Genomic DNA, 23454 nt, shown 5'->3' with positions numbered 1-23454 from the left:
AGATGACTAATGATCAGATCATGAGTTTGCTTCATGTGCAGGAAGTGTACGTTAAATCTATCACACCTTCCTGTTGCAAGGAACTAAAAATCTGTATATAATGCAAGTGCTTCTTTCAAATGGGTTGTATTCTGTTTGAGGGTGACCAATTATACCCATGTAAAATTAAGGGAACAGGTTACAGAGAATGTGGTTGGCAAACGGAGCAATAAGTGCCAAAGCAAGTCGCCTGTATCGTGCCTGCATTCTGCATGCTGTGGCTGTGACTCTCATTGTAGCTCCCCATTCGCCTGGTAAAGTACTGCTTTTCTTTTCTAAAAACGATCTGATATATAACGTACAAAAGAACGTACCAGGGATTGTAGGTCAATTGGGTGACATGGGCTCCTGTTCCCAAAGGGCCTGTTACCATGCTGTATGTCTAAATTGTTAAAAATATATAATTTTAAAAAAGCTGCTTCCCTTGAAATACCAGAACAGTGCTAACTTACACAACGATTCCTTTCCAAAATGGTCTATCCACAAAATTGTTCTTCTGGTAACAATAGAGTTATTATACCATGCTTGCTGATTTCAAATGTTGAGATTATTTTCTGGATGAATTCAGATATTTTAGGATCTTGGTTTCAAAATTTTGAAATTTCATAAAGTTATTTCGTTTTACAGTTTATTTAATGTATTTTTTAAATTGTTTAGAGGTACAGCATAGTAATTTCCAGGCCATAACGCTCAAATACACAAATTAACTTACAAACCCTCAATGGTTTTGGAGCGTGGGTTGAAACTGGAGCACCTGGAGGAGACCCACATAGACATGGGAAGAACGTACAAACTTCATATAGACAGTGCTGCATTCGAACCCATGTCACTAGGGCTGTGATCGCGACACGCTAAAGCCCTACACTAACCATAGAATCCATTTCTTATAGTCTTCCACAGTTATAGCAACATTTCCAGTGGTAAAAACGCAATCCACTGGTAGTTAAACAGGAAATTCTGCAGATGCTGGGGTCGAGGGTAATGCATAAAAGTGGTGGAGAAACTCAGTAGGTCCTGGAATGTCCGTAGTAGGTATGGCTGACCATCGTTTTGACCTTGAAGGACCCGGGCCAAGAACATCGGTCATCCTCTAAAGGACTTGCTGAAGTTCTTCCGCACATTTGTGTGTTGTACTGGAGGAACTTAGCAGGTTGGGCAACATCAGCGGGAGGGAATTGTCGACATTTCAGGTCAAAACCCTACTCGGGATCTGAACCATTTGGACCCTTTCCTCTGTGTGAATGCTGTGTGTCTTGCTGATTTCGTTCATCACAGTGTTTTCTACTCTGTGTCCCTTGTGACTTCCATATTCCTTCATCAATCGCCTATTTTCGGTAATTACAAGAAAAAAATTGCAAGATAAAAAAGATTGCTATCTCCAAGAAAGAGTGAGCTCCAGAGCATTTAATTAATTTCAGAAGTATGTATTCTTGTCTTCAATAATGTAAAACAATTTCATGGGAAAATTTTCAGCATAAACATTTCCTAATCCACTCTGCCATTGAATTCAAGTGAGTTATGATTCTGTGATGACCTCTTTCTCTTTGTAGCTATTTAATATATTTAATATATTTATGAAGGGAATAGATAGAGTAGATGTGAATAGGCTCTTTCCCTGAGGGTAGGGGAGATTGGAATAAGGTGTCATGAGTTAAAGGTTAGGGGGCAAAAGTTTAGAAGTATCATGAAAGGGAGCTTCTTCACACAGAGAGTGGTGGCTGAGTGGAATGACCTTCCAGAAAAGGTAGTTGCAGCAGGGTTAATATTATCATTTAAGAGGAGGTTGGATGAGTACATGGATGAGAGGGGGTTGTATGGACAGGGAGTAGGTAGGTCGGACTAGTGGAGTTCTCTTAAATCGGTGCAGACGAGGGGCCAAGATGGCCTGTTTCCGTACTGTAAATTGTTATATGGTTATATGGTTATATAAAATGCACACACATGAGGCGTCGAAATCAAAGACTGATTTATCGCACTGGTGGCTCTGTTTATATTCCACTCCCTGCTATTGACATCAGGAGGAACGTGAAGGCAGCCCTGGTCTCTGACTGAGCAGCGTTCCTGCTATTGCTCGCTGTTTCCCACTGTGGGTGGTCACCCGGGAGTAGGTCGATGGCCCCCACGGGGGCTGCCATTTTGTCGCGTTTTGCCACGTTTATTGGCCATTTTGTGTACCGGGTCACTTCCTGGTTAGTGGGCCACTGCACCCTTTACATTGCTGACAATAGCCTATTTTATGTCCTTTTTTTATAAAGGAAAATTCTTGAAAAAAGTAAAATACTCAGGAGACTGAAGCTTCAACATGTTTGTTGCAGTATTGCACCCAAGAGGACTTCTGATAGCACAGAATAGATGGGCTGAAAGGCCTGTTTCTATGTTGTGATGTTCCATAGTTTCAATGGTTCCAATATAAGGAAAGTTTTCCTTCAAGAATTGGCCAAAAATTAACTCAGCATAGAACCAAAGACGTCTGCTTCTCAATGCTCAAACCATTTCTCTCCCGATTTACAAAGCACCGTGTGGACTGCACTGTGCAGATCTGGTCACCGCGCTGTAAGAGGAATGGAGTTGTTGCCCAGATGGAAGTATTTTAGTTATGGGCAGAGAATGGCTGGGCTTATTTTCCCAGGAGCAAAGGGGTATATAAAATTAAACAAACTTCGGCCAGATCACACTTGGGGTATTGTGTTCAGTTCTGGCCATCTCATTGCAGGAAATAGAAAGGGTGCAGAGAAGATTTACCAGGATGTTGTCAGGATTGGAGAACATGTCTTATGAAACAAGGTTGACAGAGCTAAGGTTTTTTTCCTTTGGAGCTATGAAAGATGTGAGGTGAATTAATCAAGGTACATAAGATAATGGGGGAAATGGATAGTATGGACAGCCAGCATCTTTTTCCAGGAGTGACCAGAGAAAATATCAGAGGAGACCTATTGAAAGTGTGTGGAGGAATATTTAGGGGAGAATTCAACTGTTTTTTTTACACAGAGTGGTGAATGCCTGGAATGCATTGCCGGGAATGGTGGTGAAGGCTGCTACAGTAGGGACATTCAAAAGATCCTCAGATAAGCAGATGAATGCAAGCAAAAGAGAGGGGAAGATAAGAATGTTGTGGAGTTAAACAAGAAAATGTGCTGGATGAGTGCAACACCAACAGGCTGGAGAAACACAGCAGGTCACCCTGCATCCATGGGAAGTAAAGGGTGACCAACATTTCAGGTCTGGGTCTTTTGTCACCTATGCACATTTGTGCAGGTCGGCACAACATCATGGGCCAATGGGCCTGTACTGAGCTGCGAAGTTCCATATTCTAGAAGGTCTTTTATCCCATGGTAAAAGATCATCAGTTTGGGGAAAGGTAAACAAAAGATTTTTAAAGGGGATTTGATGGAAAGGATTTTTTACACAGGGACGTAGTTAGTTAGTGTCTGGAATTTGCTGCCAGAGTAGGAGAGAGAATCAGCTACATTTCAATTTCCTCTCCCATGCGTCTGCTGAAGGGAAGGTGGAGAAAAGGAGAGCGATAGTGATTGGGGACTTGTTGGCTAGACAAGTGGATAGGAAGTTTTCTGGATGAAATCGAGGCTCCCGGATGGTATATTATCTCCCAGGTGCCAGGGTCAGGGACATTTCTGATTAAATTCACAGTATTCTGGAGGGGGAGGGCGAGAAGCCAGATGTCGTGGCCCACGTGGGGACCAGTGACATCGAAGTGGCGATGAAGTCCGGAAGGAAGAATATAGGGAGTTAGGGAAGAGGTTAAAAAGTAGGACTTCAAAGGTGGTCATCTCGGGATTGTTCCCTGTGCTACGCGCTAGAAAGGGTAGGAATAGGAAGATGTGGGGATGAATGCATGGCTAAAGAGTTGGGGTGGTGTTCAGATTTGTTAATCATTGGGAACTCTTCTGGGGAAGGTTTGACCTGTATAAAAAGGATGGGCTGCACCTGAACTGGAGGGAGACCAATATCCTGGCAGGCAGGTTTGCTAGAGATGTTGGGCAGGGTTTAAACTAGTTTGGCAAGGGGTGGGTGGGAATCACAATGAGAGTGCGGAGATTAGTGTACAAGGAGAGCTAGATTTGAAGGGAGAGAGGAATCAGATTATTAAAATTAATGAAGGAGAAGGGGTAGTAAAAGTAGATGGTAATCAAAGGAGATGGTAACCACTTTCGGTGGCCTACCTCTACGCTGTGGGGGCTACCTGGAGATCAGTTGATTAATGTCTAGGTGTGCTGAGTTTGAAGCAGTCGATGGTTAAAGTCTCTTCCTTACTGCCGATATCCAGCACACATGTTGACCCGTTGTGTCTGACTACTTTATACAGCCACTTGTACAGCCAATGCCAAAGTGTACGGAGTGCCCCCCAAACCCTCCCGGAGGAAAACGTACTCACAGGTCTCTAAGTGCTGGGGACATAGGTTTTGGCCTGGCCATGCAGTGGAGGTTGCAGATGGGCTAGAGAACCCAGTCTTTCCATTAGTTTAGTCAATGAGGCCATGGGCAGCCATGAACACCCCCAGTATCACCAACAATGCGCCATATATCATTTCAGCTGCTGAGGCATTGAAGTCCTCTTTCAATGTATTGCAGATCCCCAGGAGGACCCAGGGTAACTCATCTGCCCACTTCAGCCCCTTGAGCCAAGCCATTAAGGCCACCTTTAGGTGCCTGTCGAACCGCTCCACTAATCTGTTGGCCTGAAGGAGGTATTCTGTATATAGTGGAACTGAGTTTACAGTAACTTGGCTAGTGCTGCCCAGAGTCACTGAAGTGAACTGCGTACTCCTATTGGAGGTCATATACTCCAAACCTCATCATCCAGGTGTTAATCAGTGCCCTAGTGCAGGCTTGGTGGTTGGGTTGGCCATTGGGACTGCCTCCTGCCACCTTGTGGAGCAGTCAATCATAGTGAGGTGATATTATTTTGCCCCATGGGAGAACAACAATGGCTCTGCAATGTCAATATGGACTTGGTTGAATTTCTGTCACGCTGGCCTGAAAGTCTGGTGGTGCCTTGATGTACATCTGCACTTGGATGTCTGGCAGGGCATGCAGGTCTTGGCCCACTGACTGACCTGTTTCTGGAAGCCATACTAGATGAACCTACTGCCCACCATTTTAACAGAAGTCCTGATGATTGGGTGCACCAGATTGTGCACTGCATCATACACCTGCCGTCTGCCCACTGCCAACACGATGGGACGGGATTTGCCGGTGGAGACATCGCAGAGGAGCATCTGGTTGGCAGGACCGATGATGACATTCTCCAGTCTGAGCCCAAAAACTGCTGTTCTGTGTGTTAGGATCTCAGGGTCCTTCTGCTGTGCCCTGACTAGGGCAGAATAGTCTATACCTTGGGACAAAGCCTGGACGTACTCGATCGCAGGGTGGGACACTGCATCAGCCACCACATTGGTCTTACCTGTGATGCATTAGTTGTCCGTGGTGAATTCAGACATGTATGAGAGGTGTTGCTGTTGCCTGGCCGACCACGAGTCTGACAAGTTGTAGAAGGCAAAGGTCAATGGTTTATGGTCCTTGAAGATATTGAATTGCCTGCCTTCCAGGAAATACTGGAAGTGCCTGACTGCTAGGTACAACGGCAATGGCTCCTGGTTAGAGGCACTGTATTTGAGATCAGGTGGCCGTTGGAACCTGCTAACAAAGGCCAGTGGCTCCCTTTGATGAATTCCTCAGCATCCTCCCGGCGTGTGCTGGAGGCGTCTACTGTGAGAGCAGTTGGCACCTCTGGCCTGGTGTGTACCCGAAGGGTGGGGTTGGCCAGAGTCTCTGGAACGCCTCCAAGGCCTCATTGTCCCAGGTAATATCCTTACTCTTCCCCATCATGAGTGCGAAAAAGGGGGTGCTTGATGCGAGCCACTGACGGTATGAATCAGTGATAAAAGTTAATCATTCCGGCAAACTCTTGCAACCCCTTCACCGTGCAGGCTTGGTGAAACGCCAAATGACCTCTTCCTTTTTGGGCAGGGGTTTTTCTTCATTTTGATCTGCTGCTCCAGAAGTTGATCGTTTCCAACCCAAACTGGCACTTAGTAGGGTTTATAGTCAGCTCGAATTCCAGCAGCCGGATGCACATTTGCCTCGGGTTGGCTGCGTGCTCCTTGATTTTGCAGCTGGCAATGAGAATATTGTCCAAATAGATGAATGCGAATAGGAGATCCCAACCAACTGCATCCATCAGCTTCTGGAAGGTCTTAAGTCCAAAGGACATTCTCAGGAATTCAAATAGTCCAAAAGGGGTAATAATGGTGGTTCTGGGGATGTCATCGGGATGGACCAGGATCTGGTGATAGTCCCTGATGAGATACTAGACTTTTGAAAAAACCCATGCCCCTTCTAAGTTAACGGTAAAGTCTTGGGTATGGGACATGGGGTATTTGTCCAATGTGGTGGCCTCGTTGAGGTGGCGATAGTCACCACATGACATTCCTTTTCATGTCTGCATACAGTTTTGTTCCCCCTTTTCTTTCAGCATCATGATCTTCTACTTCCTTGTCATTCACTTTGTCAAGAACCAGTGGTATTTTGGTTTGGATCTTTCTTCCAAACAAGAGTTCTGCTAGACTTTTTCCTTTGGTACTATGTGCTGTTGCTCTGTATGCTTCTGCATAGGTCAAAAGGGCTTATTTCCAGCCTTTGCCTTCTGCTTGAGTGATTCTCATTCTTTTCTCCAGTGACTGATTCTGACGTTCAACTTATCCATTGGCCTGTGGCCATTTTGGTGTAACCTTGTGGTGGTGTCCATCAATGGTTCTTATGAATTCTCAGAATATCTCTGATATGAATTGAGGTCCATTTCTGAATGCAAAGTCACTGTTAAGCCATGTCTGGCAAAGTTCTCCCTCAGTGCTGCAATAATCTTTTCTGCTGTTGATTTCATTATGACATAATGCTGTAATAGTTGACAACCACCATAATCGACTCTCCAGTTGGGATGGGCCCAAGTCGACTGCATATCTTCCCATGGTCCTGCTGGTAGCAGTGTGCTTCGTATCAGTTCAAATAGGTCAGATCTGCTTGACACCTAACACCCATGACATGTTCTCACATATTTTTCCAAATTTTTTTCCATTCCTGGCCACCAAACATTTGTACGGAGGTTTTGTTTTGTCCCAACAACTCCCAAATGTCCCTCGTGAGCCAGTGCTACCATCCTCCCTCTCAATTTCTGTGGAATGACAAATCGGTTTCCCCTGAGTACACATCTTGCAATTGTGCACAATTCATCTCTGATGGCCACATAGGTTTTTTGTTTAGACAGCTGTTCCAGCTATTGATCCGATCCCTAATGTCCATCAGTTCTGGGTCCATGCTCGATTTCTCCTCGATCTCCCTGGTTTGTACTGCCCGTGGTGTTGCATTCACCGCAATGAATCTCACAAATGATTCAGCCTCCATCTCAAGTGTTGACTGCTTTACCCCATTGCCTTCCAGCAACCTTGATAATGAATCAGCAATATTGATTTTCCCTGCTATGTAAATTACCCTGTAGCGATATTGTTGTAGTGTCAAGATCCATTTTTCAATTCCAGCACACAGTTTCGATCTCGGTGAATAAATAGCTTCCAGTGGCCTGAGATCAGTTAAAAGCTGGAACTCTATGCAATAGAGATAAGCATGGAAATGTTCGTGGGCCCATACGAGTCTAAGGGCCTCGTTCTCTGTCTGTGAATAGCATCTTTCAACATCAGTAAGTGACTTGCTCACATATGCAATCATCCTTCATTGTTCCCCTTGCTTCTGAACTAGGGCTGCTCCTAGACCCACTGGGCTAGCATCAGCTATGACTCATGTCTGAGCCTTTGGGTCAAAATATCCCAATGTATCTGCACTCATCAGGCTTCTTTTCAATTTCTGAAATGCCTTCCTTTGGTCAGGTCCAAACACAGAGTGAGCATTTTTCCTTGTTACTTTCTCAGTGGTTCTGCAATAGTTGCTAGATTTAGTATGAACCTGGCACAAAAATACACTAGGCCCAGGAAGCTCCTCACTTCTGTCGCATTTCTTGGTTCTCAATCCTCTGCAACAGCCTTGATTTTACCTTCAGTTGGATCAATACCTCCACTAGTCAGCTTGTGACCCATGAACACCATCTCGGATCCACCCAGCAAACATTTGTTTGCATTCACCGTCAACCCAGCATCTGTCTAAGTCCCTCATCATGTTCCTCATGTGTGGCACCATTGTCAATTATATCATCTCAGATGTTAGCTGTGCCTGAAGCTCCTTAGATCACTTTGTGGATTTTGTGTTGATAGATCTCTGAGCAGTCTTTACACCAAATAGCTTTACTCTAGCTCTTGTATCTAAACAATCCATAATGTGTGATGAATGTTGCGATTTTTCTTGACTCTGGCTCTAGTTCTAGCTGGTGGAAACACCATTTCAAATCCAACTTTGAGAAGACTTTCCTGAAGGACTTCATTCCCTATAGGAATGGGATGCCTTTCCCTCACTACTGCTTTGTTTGCTCTCCTCATACCAATACATAGTCTGATCTCTCCATTGGGTTTTAGGACTACAACGATTGGCCTGACCCAAGGTGTCAGTTCCTCCACTGGTTCAATTATGTCTTGTTGGATAGGTTTGTGTATTTTTGCTTCTACTTTCTCCCTCAGCCCAAACGGGGTCCTTCTCATGGGTTGTGCTACTGGCCTGACCTCTGGATCTATTTCCAGTTTGATTTGCCTGTCCCTTAGTTTTCCAAATCCTTCAAAAACTAACCGGTATTCCTCCTTCAGATCAATATAGGATTGCACTGAGTTCAAATCCAGGCCTGTTCATAATCCACCCACCGCCTGTACCTTGTCGAGGTTCCCCTCGTTCCTCTATGATAACAAACTCTGCCATCGTGGTGGGTGGTGTAAGATTACTCTGGACATCCACCTGCACCTCTGCTGTAAAGCATCCAATTGTTTGAAGCAGCTTGGATTACAATCAATGGGAGCAGTTTATTTGGAGCCAGAGGTGTTTTTGGAAACAGCCCCAATTTGAGCTCTATACATTGATAAATTTTCTTCCAAATTAAAATTGCTTGTTTTAATATGTGGCTGCCTTTCTTTTTGCATAGCAAGTTAGAATTCCACTTGTAAATAAAGTCCTCTGCTACCTTCTCCCCCAACACGTGCAGGTCAATTTGTGCCCAGGATGGTGCACCTCCCCCCTCGAAAAGTGAGGCAATGTATCTCCACTGGGCTGCCCGGACTGAAGTCCCAAGTTAATTTTTCAATTGCGACCCTGGCCACCTTACCATTCCATAAACATTTTCGCACACAAGAAAGTAATTTCTGGAAGAATCTCCAGGGCAACTCCATGGGCAGTGTCTGGAAGAGGTACTGAAGTCTCAGCATCACATTTACTTTAATACAGTTAACCCTGCCCACTAACGTTATGGGCAGGGTCATCCACCTATTCAAGTCCCCCTTAATGTTCTCGAGCAAGGGGGTTTAGTTTAACCTGTATAAATTATACAAGTTATTATCCACCCTCATCCCATTTTGCAGCCGCTTCAAGCAACTGTTTTCCTTGTATTGACTATAATCTTCTTTCGTAAGTGGCATAATTTCGCTCTTCTCCCAATTAGTCTTCTAACTGGAGATTTCCCCATAGTCCTCCAGAGTAGAGCGCAACTTGGCCAGCGAGTCCTCTGATGTATCAGCATGTCATCCGCAAACAAAATGATGTTATGCTCCTCCTGATCTGCTCTAAATCTCTTTATATCTGTATCCTGTCTTATGGCTTTGGCCAAGGGCTCCGTAGTTAATGCAAATAGTACTGGTGATAATGGGCACCCTTATCTACTATGTCTTGACAGGGGGAAGGCTGGTGAAATTTGACCATCAGTCACAGCTTTAGCCTTGGGCATGTGATACAGTGCCCTTGTCCAATTTATAAAAGTTGGCCTGAGCACTTTAAATAAAAAAGTCCCACTCTAATTTATCAAATGCCTTTTCTGCATCCAGAGCTACAGCTACCCCTCTTTCATCTCTTAACTGTGCCAGATGCATTATACTCAAGAACCATACAATATTATCCACCACCTGTCTCTTCTTTACAAAACCCATCTGATCTTTGCTAATCAACTTTGGTGAACATTTTGCCAATCTATTCATCAAAGTTTTGGCTAGTATTTTGTAATCTTTGTTTAACAATGAGATTGACCTATAGGAGGTCAATACCAATGGATCTTTGCCCATATTTTGAAATCGTCATAACAATTGCTGTTGAAAAAGATTCCAGGAGGGTATGGGTCTCCACTGCCTGGTCTACCATTTCCATAAAAGAAGTATCAACAAGTCCTTAAATTCCTTATAGAACTCAGGTAGGAATCCATCCTCCCTTGGAGACTTGTTAGCTTGCAGTGAACTCAATGCTTTCCCTATATCTCCCTCTGTGAAGAGGAGATCTAATCCCTCCCACTCTTCAAGGTCTGAATTTGGTAACTCTAATTTTAGCAGGAGCTTGTCCGCTTTATCAGGCCCTCCACCCACAAATTCAGATTTACGCAAGCCCTCATAGTATTGCCTGAAGGTCTCATTGTTCTCTTTTGGCTTGTGCGAGATCCTGTCTTTCTCCATTTCTATTGTATTGATCGTCCTTGAGGCCTGCTCTACCCTCAACTGCCAGGAGAGGTCCTGTGGGCTCTTTCCCCCAATTGATAGAATTTTGGTTTCGACCACATTAAGGCCTTTACTATACTATATGTTTGAAGCGTATTATATTATAATATTTTATTTGTCAGGGTCCTATGGTGTTCTTCTGAACCTGACTCTTGGAAGACCCTCTCTAAATTAGTAATCTCCTGCTCCAATTCCTCTACCTCCCCTGTGTATCCCTTTTTAACTGTTTTAGTGAACTCAATTATCTGGCCTCTCAAATATAGCCATATAACCATATAGCCATTTACAGCACCAAACCAGGCCACGTCAGCCCTTCGAGTCCTCACCAATTCACTAGAACAACTCTACTAGCTCAAACCTCCTGCTCACCACCAATAACCCTCCAACCCCCTCACCTCCATGTACACATCCAACCTGCTCTTAAATGACAGAAGGGACCCTGACACAACTAGCTAATTCGGAAGATCATTCCATTCTCCCACCACTCGCTGAGTGAAAAAGTCACCTCTTATATTTCTCCTGAAATTTTGTCCCCTTACCCTTGTTCCAACCTCCCCTGCCCTCAGGGGAAACAGTCTGTTTATGTCTAGTCTATCTATTTCTTTCATAATTTTAAATACCTCTATCAAATCCCCTCTCAGCCATCGATGTTCCAATGAATAAAGTCCCAGTCTCTTTAATCTTTCCCTGAAATCAAGATGCTGTAAGCCAGGCAACATCCTTGTAAATCTTTTTTGCACCCTCTCCACCTTATCTATATCCTTTCTATAATTTGGAAACCAGAACTGAACACAATACTCCAAACCTGGCCTTAAACAGCTGCAGCATCACTTCCCATCTCCTAAACTCTATACTATGATTTATGAAGGCCAGCATACCATATGCCTTCTTAACCACCCCGTCTACATGGGAATCCACCTTCAGTGAACTCTGTACCATAACCCCCAGGCCCCTCTGTTCCTCTGCGTACCTCAATGCCCTCCCCTTAACTGTATATGTCCTATTCTTGTTATTTTTTCCAAAATGCAGCACCTCGCACATTTACATTAAATTCCATCTGCCATTTTTCAGCCCATTCTTCCAAACAAACCAAATCCTTTTATAATCCAAGAAAACCTTCCTCACTATCCACCGCTCCCCCTATTTTCGTATCATCCACATGTTTGCTTACCCAGTTAACCACTCCCTCCTCCAAATCATTAATATAAATCATAAACAACAAGGGAACCTTCTTACTAACCTTCCATGTGGAACCTTATCAAAAGCTTTACTAAAATCCAAATAGATCATATCAATTGCCCTACCTTCATCCACTTTTTTTGTCACCTCCTCAAAAAAACTCAAAAAGTTTCATCAAACATGACTTGCCCTTTACAAACCCATGCTGGTGCCCCTAATCATTCCCTGCCTATTCAGATATGCGTATATGTGTATCTCGAAGAATACCCTCCAAAAACGTCCCCACCACCGAAGTCAAACTTACTGGCTGATAATTACTTGGCCTGCACCTAATGCCTTTTTTAAACAATGGAACTACATTCTCAACCCTCCAATCCTGCGGTACCACATCCTCCTCCAGTGATCTTTGAAAAATCATTGTCAGAGCTATTTGCTCCATGACCTTCCTTAAAGTCCTGGGAAAAATCCCATCAGGAACAGGAGACTTATCCATCTTTATTGACCCTAGAAGCTCCAAAACCCTCACTTTACTAATCCCTATCCTTTCCATAACTAAGCCATTTGCCTCACTTATTTCACATAGCCAAAGTCCCTTTCCCTCGTGAATATAGACAAGAAAAATTTGTTCAATATTTCTCCCACCTCACATAGTCCACCAGTCCCATTTTCCAGTGGACCTACTCTATCCTTAACCCTCCTTTTACTGCTGACGTATCTGTATAAACCCTTTGGATTCATTTTTACCTTATTAGCTATGGACTCCTCATATCTTCTTTTTGCCTTTCTAATTTCCCTCTTAAGGTTCTTCCTGCAATCTAAGTAACGATCATACATCTCCTCAATCCCCTGCTTTTTTTATATTTAGTATGGGCTTCCCTCTTGTCCTGAACCAACTTCTTAATTTTTCCAGAAAACCAGAGCGGCCTTGAAACTTTAGACTTCCCTTTCAGTCGGATTGGAACATAAAGATCCTGTACTCTCAAAATCTCACCCATAAATGCCCTCCAAATTTCCTCTACATCCTTTCCAGCAAAGAGGTCAGCCCACACAACTCTCTGCAAATCCCTTCTCATTTCTCCAAATCTGGCCTTTCCTCACTCGAAGACCTTTGACTTCAGACCCGACCTATCCCTTTCCATCATTAAGCTAAATCTAGGACCCACAAGAGAAATTTATCTGGAGTAGAGGTAGAGTTGGCCTCACAGATCTATCTGTGTTCTAACAAAACTATGAAGCTCCAACTTCTTGAACAGCAATGTGTTAAGGCAATAGAGGTATCTGGTATCTTGCGTATCTGGCATTTCTATAATTAATGTTATGGGTGAATGATCTGAAAGAAGTCTCACTGCATATTCAATCTCCATGATCCTACCCTCTACCTGATCCAAATCCAGGGAAAAATATATTCAAGAGTCGGAGTCATGTTGCTTTGAATAGAAGAAATAATCCCTCTCCCTCAGATGCTTTTGTCCCCACACATCTATCAGATTCATCTCCCTCATACAGTCGATGTTAGCCCTCACAACCTTTGTCTTAAGTATCCTTTTTCTTTTCTTGTCCAACACAGGATCTAGACAGAAGTTAGTCTCCCCCAACCAAAATGTTCTCCCTTTCCTCTGCCAATTTAAGGAAGGTGTCTTTTATAAATTCTCATCATCAAAGTTGCCAACATACACATTCAGCAAGGTCCCGGACTCTGAATATATCTGGCAGTGCATCAGTACAAATCTCCCTGCTTTATCTGTGACCACACTTTGCACCCTCTCTGGATCACTCTTTCCGATCAGGATTGCTACCCCACCTTGCTTTCAAGCTGAACAAGGAGGCTATCACCTGGCCCACCCATCCCCTTTTTAATTTTTGGTGTTCCCATTCTGTTAAATGTGTTGAGGGCCAGATCTGCCCCCGTCTTCCTTTTCCTCCTCACATTTCTGTTCATGCCATTTACATTAAGACTAATATATTTTACTGTCTGAGGGCAAAGACCATGTCAGTTTTGCAGAAACTGCCAAAATGTTTGGCCTGGAAGTCAGCCTAAAGAAAACTGAGGTCCTCCATCAGCCAGCTCCTCACCATGACTACCAGCCTCCCCACATTTCAATCGGGCACACAAAACTCAAAATGATCAACCAGTTTACCTATCTCGGTTGCACCATTTCATCGGATGCAAGCATCGACAACGAGATAGACAACAGACTCGCCAAGGCAAATAGCGCCTTTGGAAGACTACACAAAAGAGTCTGGAAAAACAACCAACTGAAAAACCTCACAAAGATTAGCGTATACAGAACCGTTGTCATACCCACACTCCTGTTCGGCTCCGAATCATGGGTCCTCTACCGGCATCACCTACGGCTCCTAGAACGCTTCCACCAGCGTTGTCTCCGCTCCATCCTCAACATTCATTGGAGCGACTTCATCACCAACATCGAAGTACTCGAGATGGCAGAGGCCGACAGCATCGAATCCACGCTGCTGAAGATCAAACTGCGCTGGGTAGGTCACGTCTCCAGAATGGAGGACCATCGCCTTCCCAAGATCTTGTTATATGGTGAGCTCTCCACTGGCCACCAAGACAGAGGTGCACCAAAGAAGAGGTACAAGGACTGCCTAAAGAAATCTCTTGGTGCCTCCCACATTGACCACCGCCAGTGGGCTGATATCGCCTCAAACCATGCATCTTGGCCCCTCACAGTTCGGCGGGCAGCAACCTCCTTTGAAGAAGACCGCAGAGCCCACCTCACTGACAAAAGACAAAGGAGAAAAAACCCAACACCTAACCCCAACCAACCAATTTTCCCTTGCAACCGCTGCAACCGTGTCTGCCTGTCCCGCATCGGACTTGTCAGCCACAAATGAGCCTCCAGCTGACGTGGACATTACCCCTCCATAAATCCTCGTCTGTGAAGCCAAGCCAAAGAAGAAGAATTTAAATTGTAGGCCATCTTCTGATATCTTAGAAACTGAGTGAGAGAGCACACATCAGAGGTACTCATTCATAAAATAATGAAAGTTGGACATGCTCCCTCCATTGGAACATTGAATAACCTTCTCTGCTGAAATGGTAAGATTGCCTGTTGAATAAATAACCATTTCCAGACAATCAAACCGCGGCCGAATTAAAACAGTGGAGGGGAGAATTCGTGTTGAACGAGAAATTCTGCAGGCGCTGGGGTCGAACGTAGGACACAAATGTGCTGGAAAAACGTAGCAGATTTGAGCTGGTTTATTGTCTCGATACTTAGACAGTTGTTGGGGATGAAATGCCATGGCATTTCAGCAGTTCCAGATGAGACAGTGGAACTAAGCTGTAAAATCCTCGAATGAGATCATACAAAATGCCCCAGATACATTTTCCTGCCTCAGCAATAATTGAGGAGGTCACATGATGTGAAGGGAGCAGTAGGATGTGTCCCCGAGAGCTCCTGGACCAGGACGAAAGAAAAACACCCAACAACTGAATTTAGATATTAAAAGTATAAAACTAAAGAATAAATCCCCAACCAGAAGAAGATGGGATGGAAGAACTCCAATCAACAGAAAACAGTGGCAAGAACTGTGTCAGGCTGCAAGGGTAAAACAGCCCGCTTCGACAACAGTAAGATGGCGTGGGAATGGCTGAAGGTGGTGGGATCAGATCCCTGACAACAGCGACAGTGACCTGACTGGGGGGGTGCTCCCAACTCTTGACCGACAGAGTAGTGGTGGGAGAAGTTGCCAACCACAAGAAAACTGGCGGCGTGGTCAGGGACCAGTCGCTGGGATGCATCGGGCCACCGGAGGGGCTGAGACAAAGTCAGCCATCTCGAGGAGAATGACGGGAGGTAGGAGTGTTGACTCAAAGCCCAGCGATGAGTACAGAAGTATCCCCCCCAGAACAACAAGCTCCAACAGGAGGCAGAAGAGGACAGAGGGAGAGTGCAGGGATCTGTGACCCTGAAACAGAGAATGCAACAGGCTCACCTGGGGAAGTCGGGAGTGACAGGAGCAATGTGGAGGCTGGTACTGTAGAGAGGGAAGATGGTGTCGGGCTGCATGAGGTGGCCAAGATGGCGGCATCGCGAAGGAGAGGGGGCTCAGAGTCCTCACTGTGGACAATTCTGTAGGTGATGGAGAAGATGGAAAAGAGACTCTCATTGGACTTGGGCAGAAAAATGAACCAGTTAAATGTCAAGTTGGACAAATGTCATTCAGTATTAAATGTTTTGCCAGGGAGGGGAACAGAATTGGAAGAAAGAACAGGGAACAATGAAGACAGGAGAGGGCAATTGGAAAATGAAGCTGCAGTGTGGGGGGAAGAATGGGGGCAATTATGGCAAGGAATTGATATTCTTTAAAATTACAGCTGGCGCAACATGCTTAAAATAGTGGGACTAAATGAAAGAACGGAGGGGAGAATCCCTGTGGCCTGCTTTCAGCGCTGGCTTCCGGAGACCTTGGGGAAGGAAAGTTTGGAGGAATCGGTGGAGATCAAGAGGGCCCATCGATCCTTCGTTGCATGCCCGAGCCCCAGACTTACGGCCACGCTCAGTGCTAGTGGAGCTACTGTGCCACCAGGACTGATAAAATTTTTTAAGAGGAGCAGTTGCTGGAGTGAGAGCAAGGGGAGGGCCCTTGGAGCTGGCGGGCAATAAAGTGTTTTAGATACTGATATCAGTTGGACACTTCTGTGTTAAAGGAGGGAATTAGATGCGCTGAAAAGGGCGGCAAAGCAAAAGGGGTATGACTGTGTAATCAGACACCTAGCAAACTTGAAAATAGTAATACCAGGAGGAGAGGGGAACATTTTCTCAGACCCAAAAAAAGCTCAAAAAGCAATATGTAACAATCAGCAATGGGAATAGCGCTCATGAAACAATGACAGTAAAACATGCAAATAAATGGGCATAGAAGTGGGAAGGGGAAGCAGTGTAATGAGGAGAATGGACATGGGGAAGGTGGGTGGAGAGGAGAGGAAGGTGGATGGGTGTGAAAGGCACAACCTTAAACATAGAGCGGGGTGGTGACAACGTGGGGAATTCACTCTCCAGTGTGGGGAGATTTGCGAAGGGATGGAGAGGGAATGTATGGGGGGGTGGTAAGTAGTCTTAATGGTTGGTGTTACATGTTATTTGCTTTTGGTCTTTATTTGTCCCTTTGTTCTTTATTATTTGGTGTTTCTCTGAGGATTTGTTGCACCTCAGGTGAGTTGTACTGGCTGGCTGGAAGGGAAAGATTGGGTGGATGGTCAGGGATGAAGCTGCTGAGGTATGAGGCCATGGACTTGATGGAGTTCTTTGAGGCAATGATTAATAGTATAAAATATATTTTAGTTCGATGCAGGACAGGCAGACACGGTTGCAATGGTTGCAAGGGAAAATTGGTTGGTTGGGGTTGGGTGTTGGGTTTTTCCTCCTTTGTCTTTTGTCAGTGAGGTGGGCTCTGCGGTCTTCTTCAAAGGAGGTTGCTGCCCGCCGAACTGTGAAGGGCCAAGATGCACGGTTTGAGGTGATATCAGCCCACTGGCGGTGGTCAATGTGACAGGCATCAAGAGCTTTCTTTAGGCAGTCCTTGTACCTCTTCTTTGGTGCACCTCTGTCTCGGAGGGCAGTGGAGAGCTCTCCATATAACACTATCTTAGGAAGGCGATGGCCCTCCATTCTGGAGACATGACCTACCCAGCGCAGTTTGATCTTCAGCAGCGTGGATTCGATGCTGTCGGCCTCTGCCATCTCGAGTACTTCGATGTTGAGGATGAAGTCACTCCAATGAATGTTGAGGATGGAGCGGAGACAACGCTGGTGTAATTAGTTACTTTATAAAGGTGTTTAAATTGAACAAGGCAGCACTTCCTACACCAGACGAAGGTGACAAGGCCAAAACATTGACTGCTCTTTACTTCCCATGGACACTGCGTGACCTGCTGAGTTTCTCCAGCACATTTGTGGATTGCACTTGACCCTGGCATTTCTTACACTGACTTCCTTGTTGGAGAGAGATAACCTGGAGCAGAGCAGAGGGCTAAGTATGCATTCTCTAAAATAAACATTTATTGTGGAAAAATGTACTCAGTTCATGGATACTAACAATCTCAGAGTCTGCGGGAAGAAGCTATTCCCCATTCCTGTACCCCCTTCCTGATGGTAGTGAGTCAAAGGTCTAGTGCTCTGAAAGGAAAGGATCCTCGATAATTCTTTGAGCCCTATTTAAGCAACGCTCCTGACGAATGTCTTCAATAGAAGAAAAGGAGATGCCAGTGACCTTCTTGGCAGTTTTGATGATACTCTGTATGGACTTCTGGTCCGATGTTGTGCTGCTACTGTCCCACACAATGAGGCAGCCTCTCAACTGTGCACCTGTAAAATGTGGTCAAGATGGGGGCAGGTAGCCTTGCCCCCACCCCCCCCCCCCTCAACCTCTTCAGGCCTTGCTCCATGCCAGGTTCTTAAAGCCCACTGAAGCAGAGCCTGTACTAACCATCTATCCTCTCATCCCTCACCCATCCTCACTGACACCAAGTTTCCCCACCTATTGATCAGCCTGGGCTATGGCTCAAGATCTTTGATTTCCCACAAACTTCTAAATTTCCCGATTCTCCAGCTCCCCACTCTTCATGGCACACACCCTGATGAAAGGCCCAGGTCTGAAACGTTGGTTCCCATTGACTTCCTGTTCCCATTGTGAGCCCGCCTGAGGTTCTCCAGCATGTTTGTATCTTGCTCTCAAAATTCCTATTCTTGTCTCAAATCGACCTCCTCACCCCTATCCCCAACAAAACACACAAATCTAACCAGACTAATTCCCCTTTAGCTCCAAGTCAGGATCTCAACTTCCAAATTCAGCCCCTGAAAACAATGAATGGCCACTTGTGGCCTGTGTAATTTTCAAAGCCTTTCCATCCCGTGTCTCTCAATTTGATTCTCCCTCTGCAGATGCGGCCTGACTCCCTTTGTGTTTCCACAATGTTTGCTTCTAATTTCAATTTTTCATTCTCAAATGGGGAAAGGTTCTACAATCAAAAAACAATTCATTGAAAATGCACGCCGCGTATCTTTGAATCAGAAAACGGACTCGCCTTTAATTGGAGCAACATGACAGTTTAATTATAGTCTCGAATTTACTTGAGCCTGAGATGGAGAACTGTATTTCTACCGCAGATAAGTTGCTGATTCCAAACTGGTTGACAACTCATTTGCTCTTTCAAATAGTTTAAGCAAAATCTTGGCAAAAGGATGCAATTTACAGATGGTTTGGTTTAAGTGTCTTTTAATTGATGCAGATACTGCTGTGAGATAAAAAAATGTAATCACACTCCAGTGTGGTGTAACATTTCATGCCTCATGCTAACACTGCACCTGGAACTCTTTCTGGTTCCAAAAGCAGAGAGAAAATTTAGAACAGAACTTATACATTTCACAAAGCAGAATTGTGCCTCACCAAAATAAAAACCCCTCAGCTGTCCCAATGATATTTTACTTTCATTTTTAAAAATGATGAACACTTTGAGAATTGTTCAAGTTGCTTTGCATGGTACACCATGACAAATAAATCAAGCAACAAAACGGCAGCAGCAAAAATACAAACTGCCGGGTGGAACTCAATGGGTCAAAGGGAGAAATTTCTGGGAGAGAAATGTTTGTTTTTGCTCCAGATTACAGCAGAAAATTTTGGATGTGCTATTTATCAAACAAGTGACTTGAAAATAATTCTTCCAAATTTTTGTGATATCTCATTAAGTCTAAGAATTGAATAAAAGTATAAGCAGTATAATTGCTGCAATTTTTTTTTCCTGGAACATAATTCATTCCTTCCCCCCCCCCCCCCAAAAAAAATCTAATATTATATGAGCAATTTTATTTTAAGTAATTAGCAATATTGGGACTGGTTTAATTAATGTCAATTCGGTTGATGCATCTCACTTCCTTTGTTGAAAAAATAGATTAAATCTCAGAAGCAAAGGGAATCTAAATTGTTGGAAGCAGGTCACAATCATAGGCATTTGTTAAATCCATGAGTTCCTGTAATTTAGAAGAATGCAAGAACTAAATAATGGATGACACCACCTTCAAGAGAGTATTAACATTGTCTCCATATCTTGTGCTTTCTACTTTCTGCACAAGTTCAGGGAGGAGCAATAAATAGATCGGTTTGTAATTACCTTTCCTCACTAATCGTGAATCTCCATCTGCTATTGTCTGTTTGTTACAACTATTTTTGGGATAAACTGTCTATAATCATGTTTATTTTTATTTGCACTAGATTACTGTCTTCTGTATCAATCATGATATGAAGTTACCTTTATAAATTAGCAACTAAAATAATCTTCAGTTATTATAATAAATACATTACACAACCACGCTGGAAAAACTCAGCAGGCCACACATTATCCATAGGAAAATAAAGGACCTGGTAACTTCCTCTAGATCATTTTCTCAACCATTTTCTTTCCACTCACAGTAATCGAGTAATCCCTTTGCCATAAGTGTTCTGTGATTAGCCTCTTTTCTCTTTGGCTTGGCTTCGCAGACGAAGATTAATGGAGGGGTAATGTCCACGTCAGCTGCAGGCTCGTCCCATCATGGGTAAGGTATTGCTTAAAGTGGAATGTGAGTGGAAAGAAAAAGTTTGAAAAGCACAGTTTTAATCATCCCTCATTGATTCGTTATGTGCATGGTTTCATAACCCCAAAGGAAATGGGACTATGACAATTTTTCTCAAGTAAAATATTCCAGTAACAATTGGGTCTAGATCCAATCACTGATGAATCACAGAGCATCGATGGCATAGGGATTGATTAAAGTGGGATGTGAGTGGGAAAGAAAAAGGTTGAGAACCATTGTGTCTAGATGTTGCGTGGACTTGACCCCAGCATCGACAAACTTTCTTGTTTAACAATGTTATTAAATATTGAAAATTTAAAAACATGTTTTGAATCATAATAAATAGAAATCATTGATCTCATTAATCCCAGTTTTAACATGAAAATTATTTTGGCCATAGTGAAAATCTAAAACTCAATTCCGCCTCCATGACTTATTTTATTGTTTGCAAACATTACACACTTCACATGCAAAGCTTTTGCACTTTTTTTTGCAGACAATGAACAGGTAATTACTATCTTGGGAGATAATGTCAATTTTAATTGCTCTACTTATCAACCTTCTGAAGAAATTACAATGGTCAAATGGAGTCGCTTGCTAAGGACAACAGCCCAAGACATTGCATCCTTCAGTGCCCAGCACAAATTGTTCAAGTTCCTCAAAGATGACAGACTAACAATTTCATCTTCTGATGGCACCTGTCTCCAGATACAGTCAGTAAGTCTCAGCGATGAAGGAAATTACACATGTGAACTTTCTGGTCTCAGGGGAGTTTTCCAAGACCATTTCTCCTTGTCCGTACTAGGTAAGGCTACCAGCATTAACACTCAATCACTTGCTTGTGTATTTCACATGACATTAAATAAAAATTATGTCCTGTATATTACTCATATTTTAAAGATTGAGATTATTTAGCACAAAACATTTGATATCAATGTTTTCAAACCACAGAAGATTTGGTACATATTCCAAGCTGCAATGTCTAGTGTGCCAGTGTTAGAAGAACTTGTCATTTCTGTGAATACAATGGCTCGTACCTGATTGATGATGCACTTCCTTCCCATGTGCCTCTTCAGATTATAATGACAACATAAAAAGAGAGATTTGTTGCATCTCTGGAAATGTTAAATTACTAATTGGTTAATGTAGCAGTTAGTGCAACAGATTCGATCTAGCCTGCCTCTCAGGACTTTATACATTCTCCTCGTGGCCTGTGTGGGTTTCCTTCAGGTGTTCTAGTTCCCTCCCATGTTCCAATGATGTGCTGGGTTAGTAGTGTATTGCTGTATTTGGGCAGAATGGGCTCTTGAACTGGCTGTATCCCAAAATCAAAAGTAAATTCATGAGGTGTGGTCCTTTCAGTTGAGCCTTTATTAATTAAGCACAGTGTTGCCCTTACATAAACAACAATCCTTTCTGCAAGTTTTACTAATTCCAAGCAAAATGCCGATTATTTAACAAGCTGTTTAGCGAGTGTGGGAAGCAGCTCTTACTGTAATAACTATCAGGCCATTTATTTGTGTCCAACTACAAACCTTCCTGAATGAGACCATGCGAAGGACAGTTGTCTCATTAGTGACTCTGCTCTTAAAGCAATTACTTCTGTCCTGTCCCACAGAAACATGGGAATGTAACATCAGGAGTAGACCCATACTGCCTTCAATCTGGCTGCAATCATTACTGCCCCTCTATCTCTACACTCTCTTCTCACATCCCTTGACTTTTTTGTGTAAAAATCCATCTTTTTTAAATATATTTAGCCATTTTGCCTCCACAACCTTCTCTGTTGGAATTCCGGAAATTTGCCATTCTTTGCCATAGAGGGATTTCTCATCATCTCAATCCTATGTAACTTACCCTGCATCCTAAGAATATAACCCCTGGTTCCTACTTCCCCATCAAAGGAACCATCTGTCTAGTGTATGCTGTATGCCAGAAAGTTTTGTCTCTTTCAACCAGATTGCTTCTTTTTAAAAAAAACTTTATTTATTTAAAGAATCATTAAAAACCAACATACAATCCAGTAAGAACAATTTTGTATAAGTATATAAAGAAAACCACCCCACCCTCGCACCTCATCAGCCAGCTCTCTTAAGGAGAGCCAAATATAAATGAAAAGAAAAATTGAAAGTATTTATAATAAATCAAATATATCTAAATGCATATATTCCAAATAAGGAAACCACTTATTAACAAAAAAAATTATCATGCAAATTATATGTAATTTTTTCCATAATAATACAAGCTTTCAATTCATTATGCCAGCATATTATACGAATCTCTATATTATCTTTCCATGTTCTAGCTACACATTTTCATGCTACAGACAACATTAAATGCAATTTGAAACTTATCCAACCCCAGTACCCTTAAAGAAACTGTATAACCCAATAAAAAAAAATGGATGGGTCTAATGCTAGTTTAATATTATATAATTTTTCCAAAGCTAACCTAATTCCTTCCCAAACTGGTGGTACTTTAACCAAACCATTTTCTTTCCACTCACATACCACTTCAAGTAATCCCTTTGCCATAAGTGCTCTGTGATTAGTAAGGGATTGCTTAAGGTGGAATGTGAGTGGAAAGAAAAAGTTTGAAAAGCACAGTTTTAATCGACCCTCATTGATTCGTTATGTGCATGTTTTCATAACCCCAAAGGAAATGGGCCAATGACAATTTTTCTCAAGTAAAATCCTTTGGCTTGGCTTCGCGGATGAAGATTTATGGAGGGGTAATGTCCACGTCAGCTGCAGGCTCGTTTGTGGCTGACAAGTCCGATGCGGGACAGGCAGACACGGTTGCAGCGGTTGCAAGGGAAAATTGGTTGGTTGGGGTTAGGTGTTGGGTTTTTCCTCCTTTGTCTTTTGTCAGTGAGGTGGGCTATGCAGTCTTCTTCAAAGGAGGTTGCTGCCCACCGAACTGTGAGGCGCCAAGATGCACGGTTTGAGGCGATATCAGCCCACTGGCGGTGGTCAATGTGGCAGGCACCAAGAGATTTCTTTAGGCAGTCCTTGTAC

General features: G+C 43.4%; 1 protein-coding gene across 4 annotated transcripts in view; it reads left to right on the top strand.

Moving 5' to 3' along the window:
- Positions 1-132: 132 nt before the first annotated feature.
- The window catches only part of LOC138738969 (cell surface glycoprotein CD200 receptor 1-like), a 75374-nt gene continuing 52052 nt past the window's right edge, over positions 133-23454 (top strand). For 3 of the 4 annotated variants that reach the window (XM_069890235.1, XM_069890234.1, XM_069890233.1), the window contains exons 1-2: positions 133-293; positions 20934-21242. In XM_069890235.1, the coding sequence (XP_069746336.1) occupies positions 188-293; positions 20934-21242 (415 nt within the window). In that variant the 5' untranslated portion in view covers positions 133-187. The remainder of the gene's footprint in view (positions 294-20933; positions 21243-23454) is intronic. The other variant, XM_069890236.1, reaches the window with a different exon arrangement.

Source organism: Narcine bancroftii, chromosome 7 (assembly GCF_036971445.1).
Source record: "Narcine bancroftii isolate sNarBan1 chromosome 7, sNarBan1.hap1, whole genome shotgun sequence".
Lineage (NCBI taxonomy): Eukaryota > Metazoa > Chordata > Chondrichthyes > Torpediniformes > Narcinidae > Narcine > Narcine bancroftii.
This window is presented reverse-complemented; position numbering and strand designations above follow the sequence as displayed.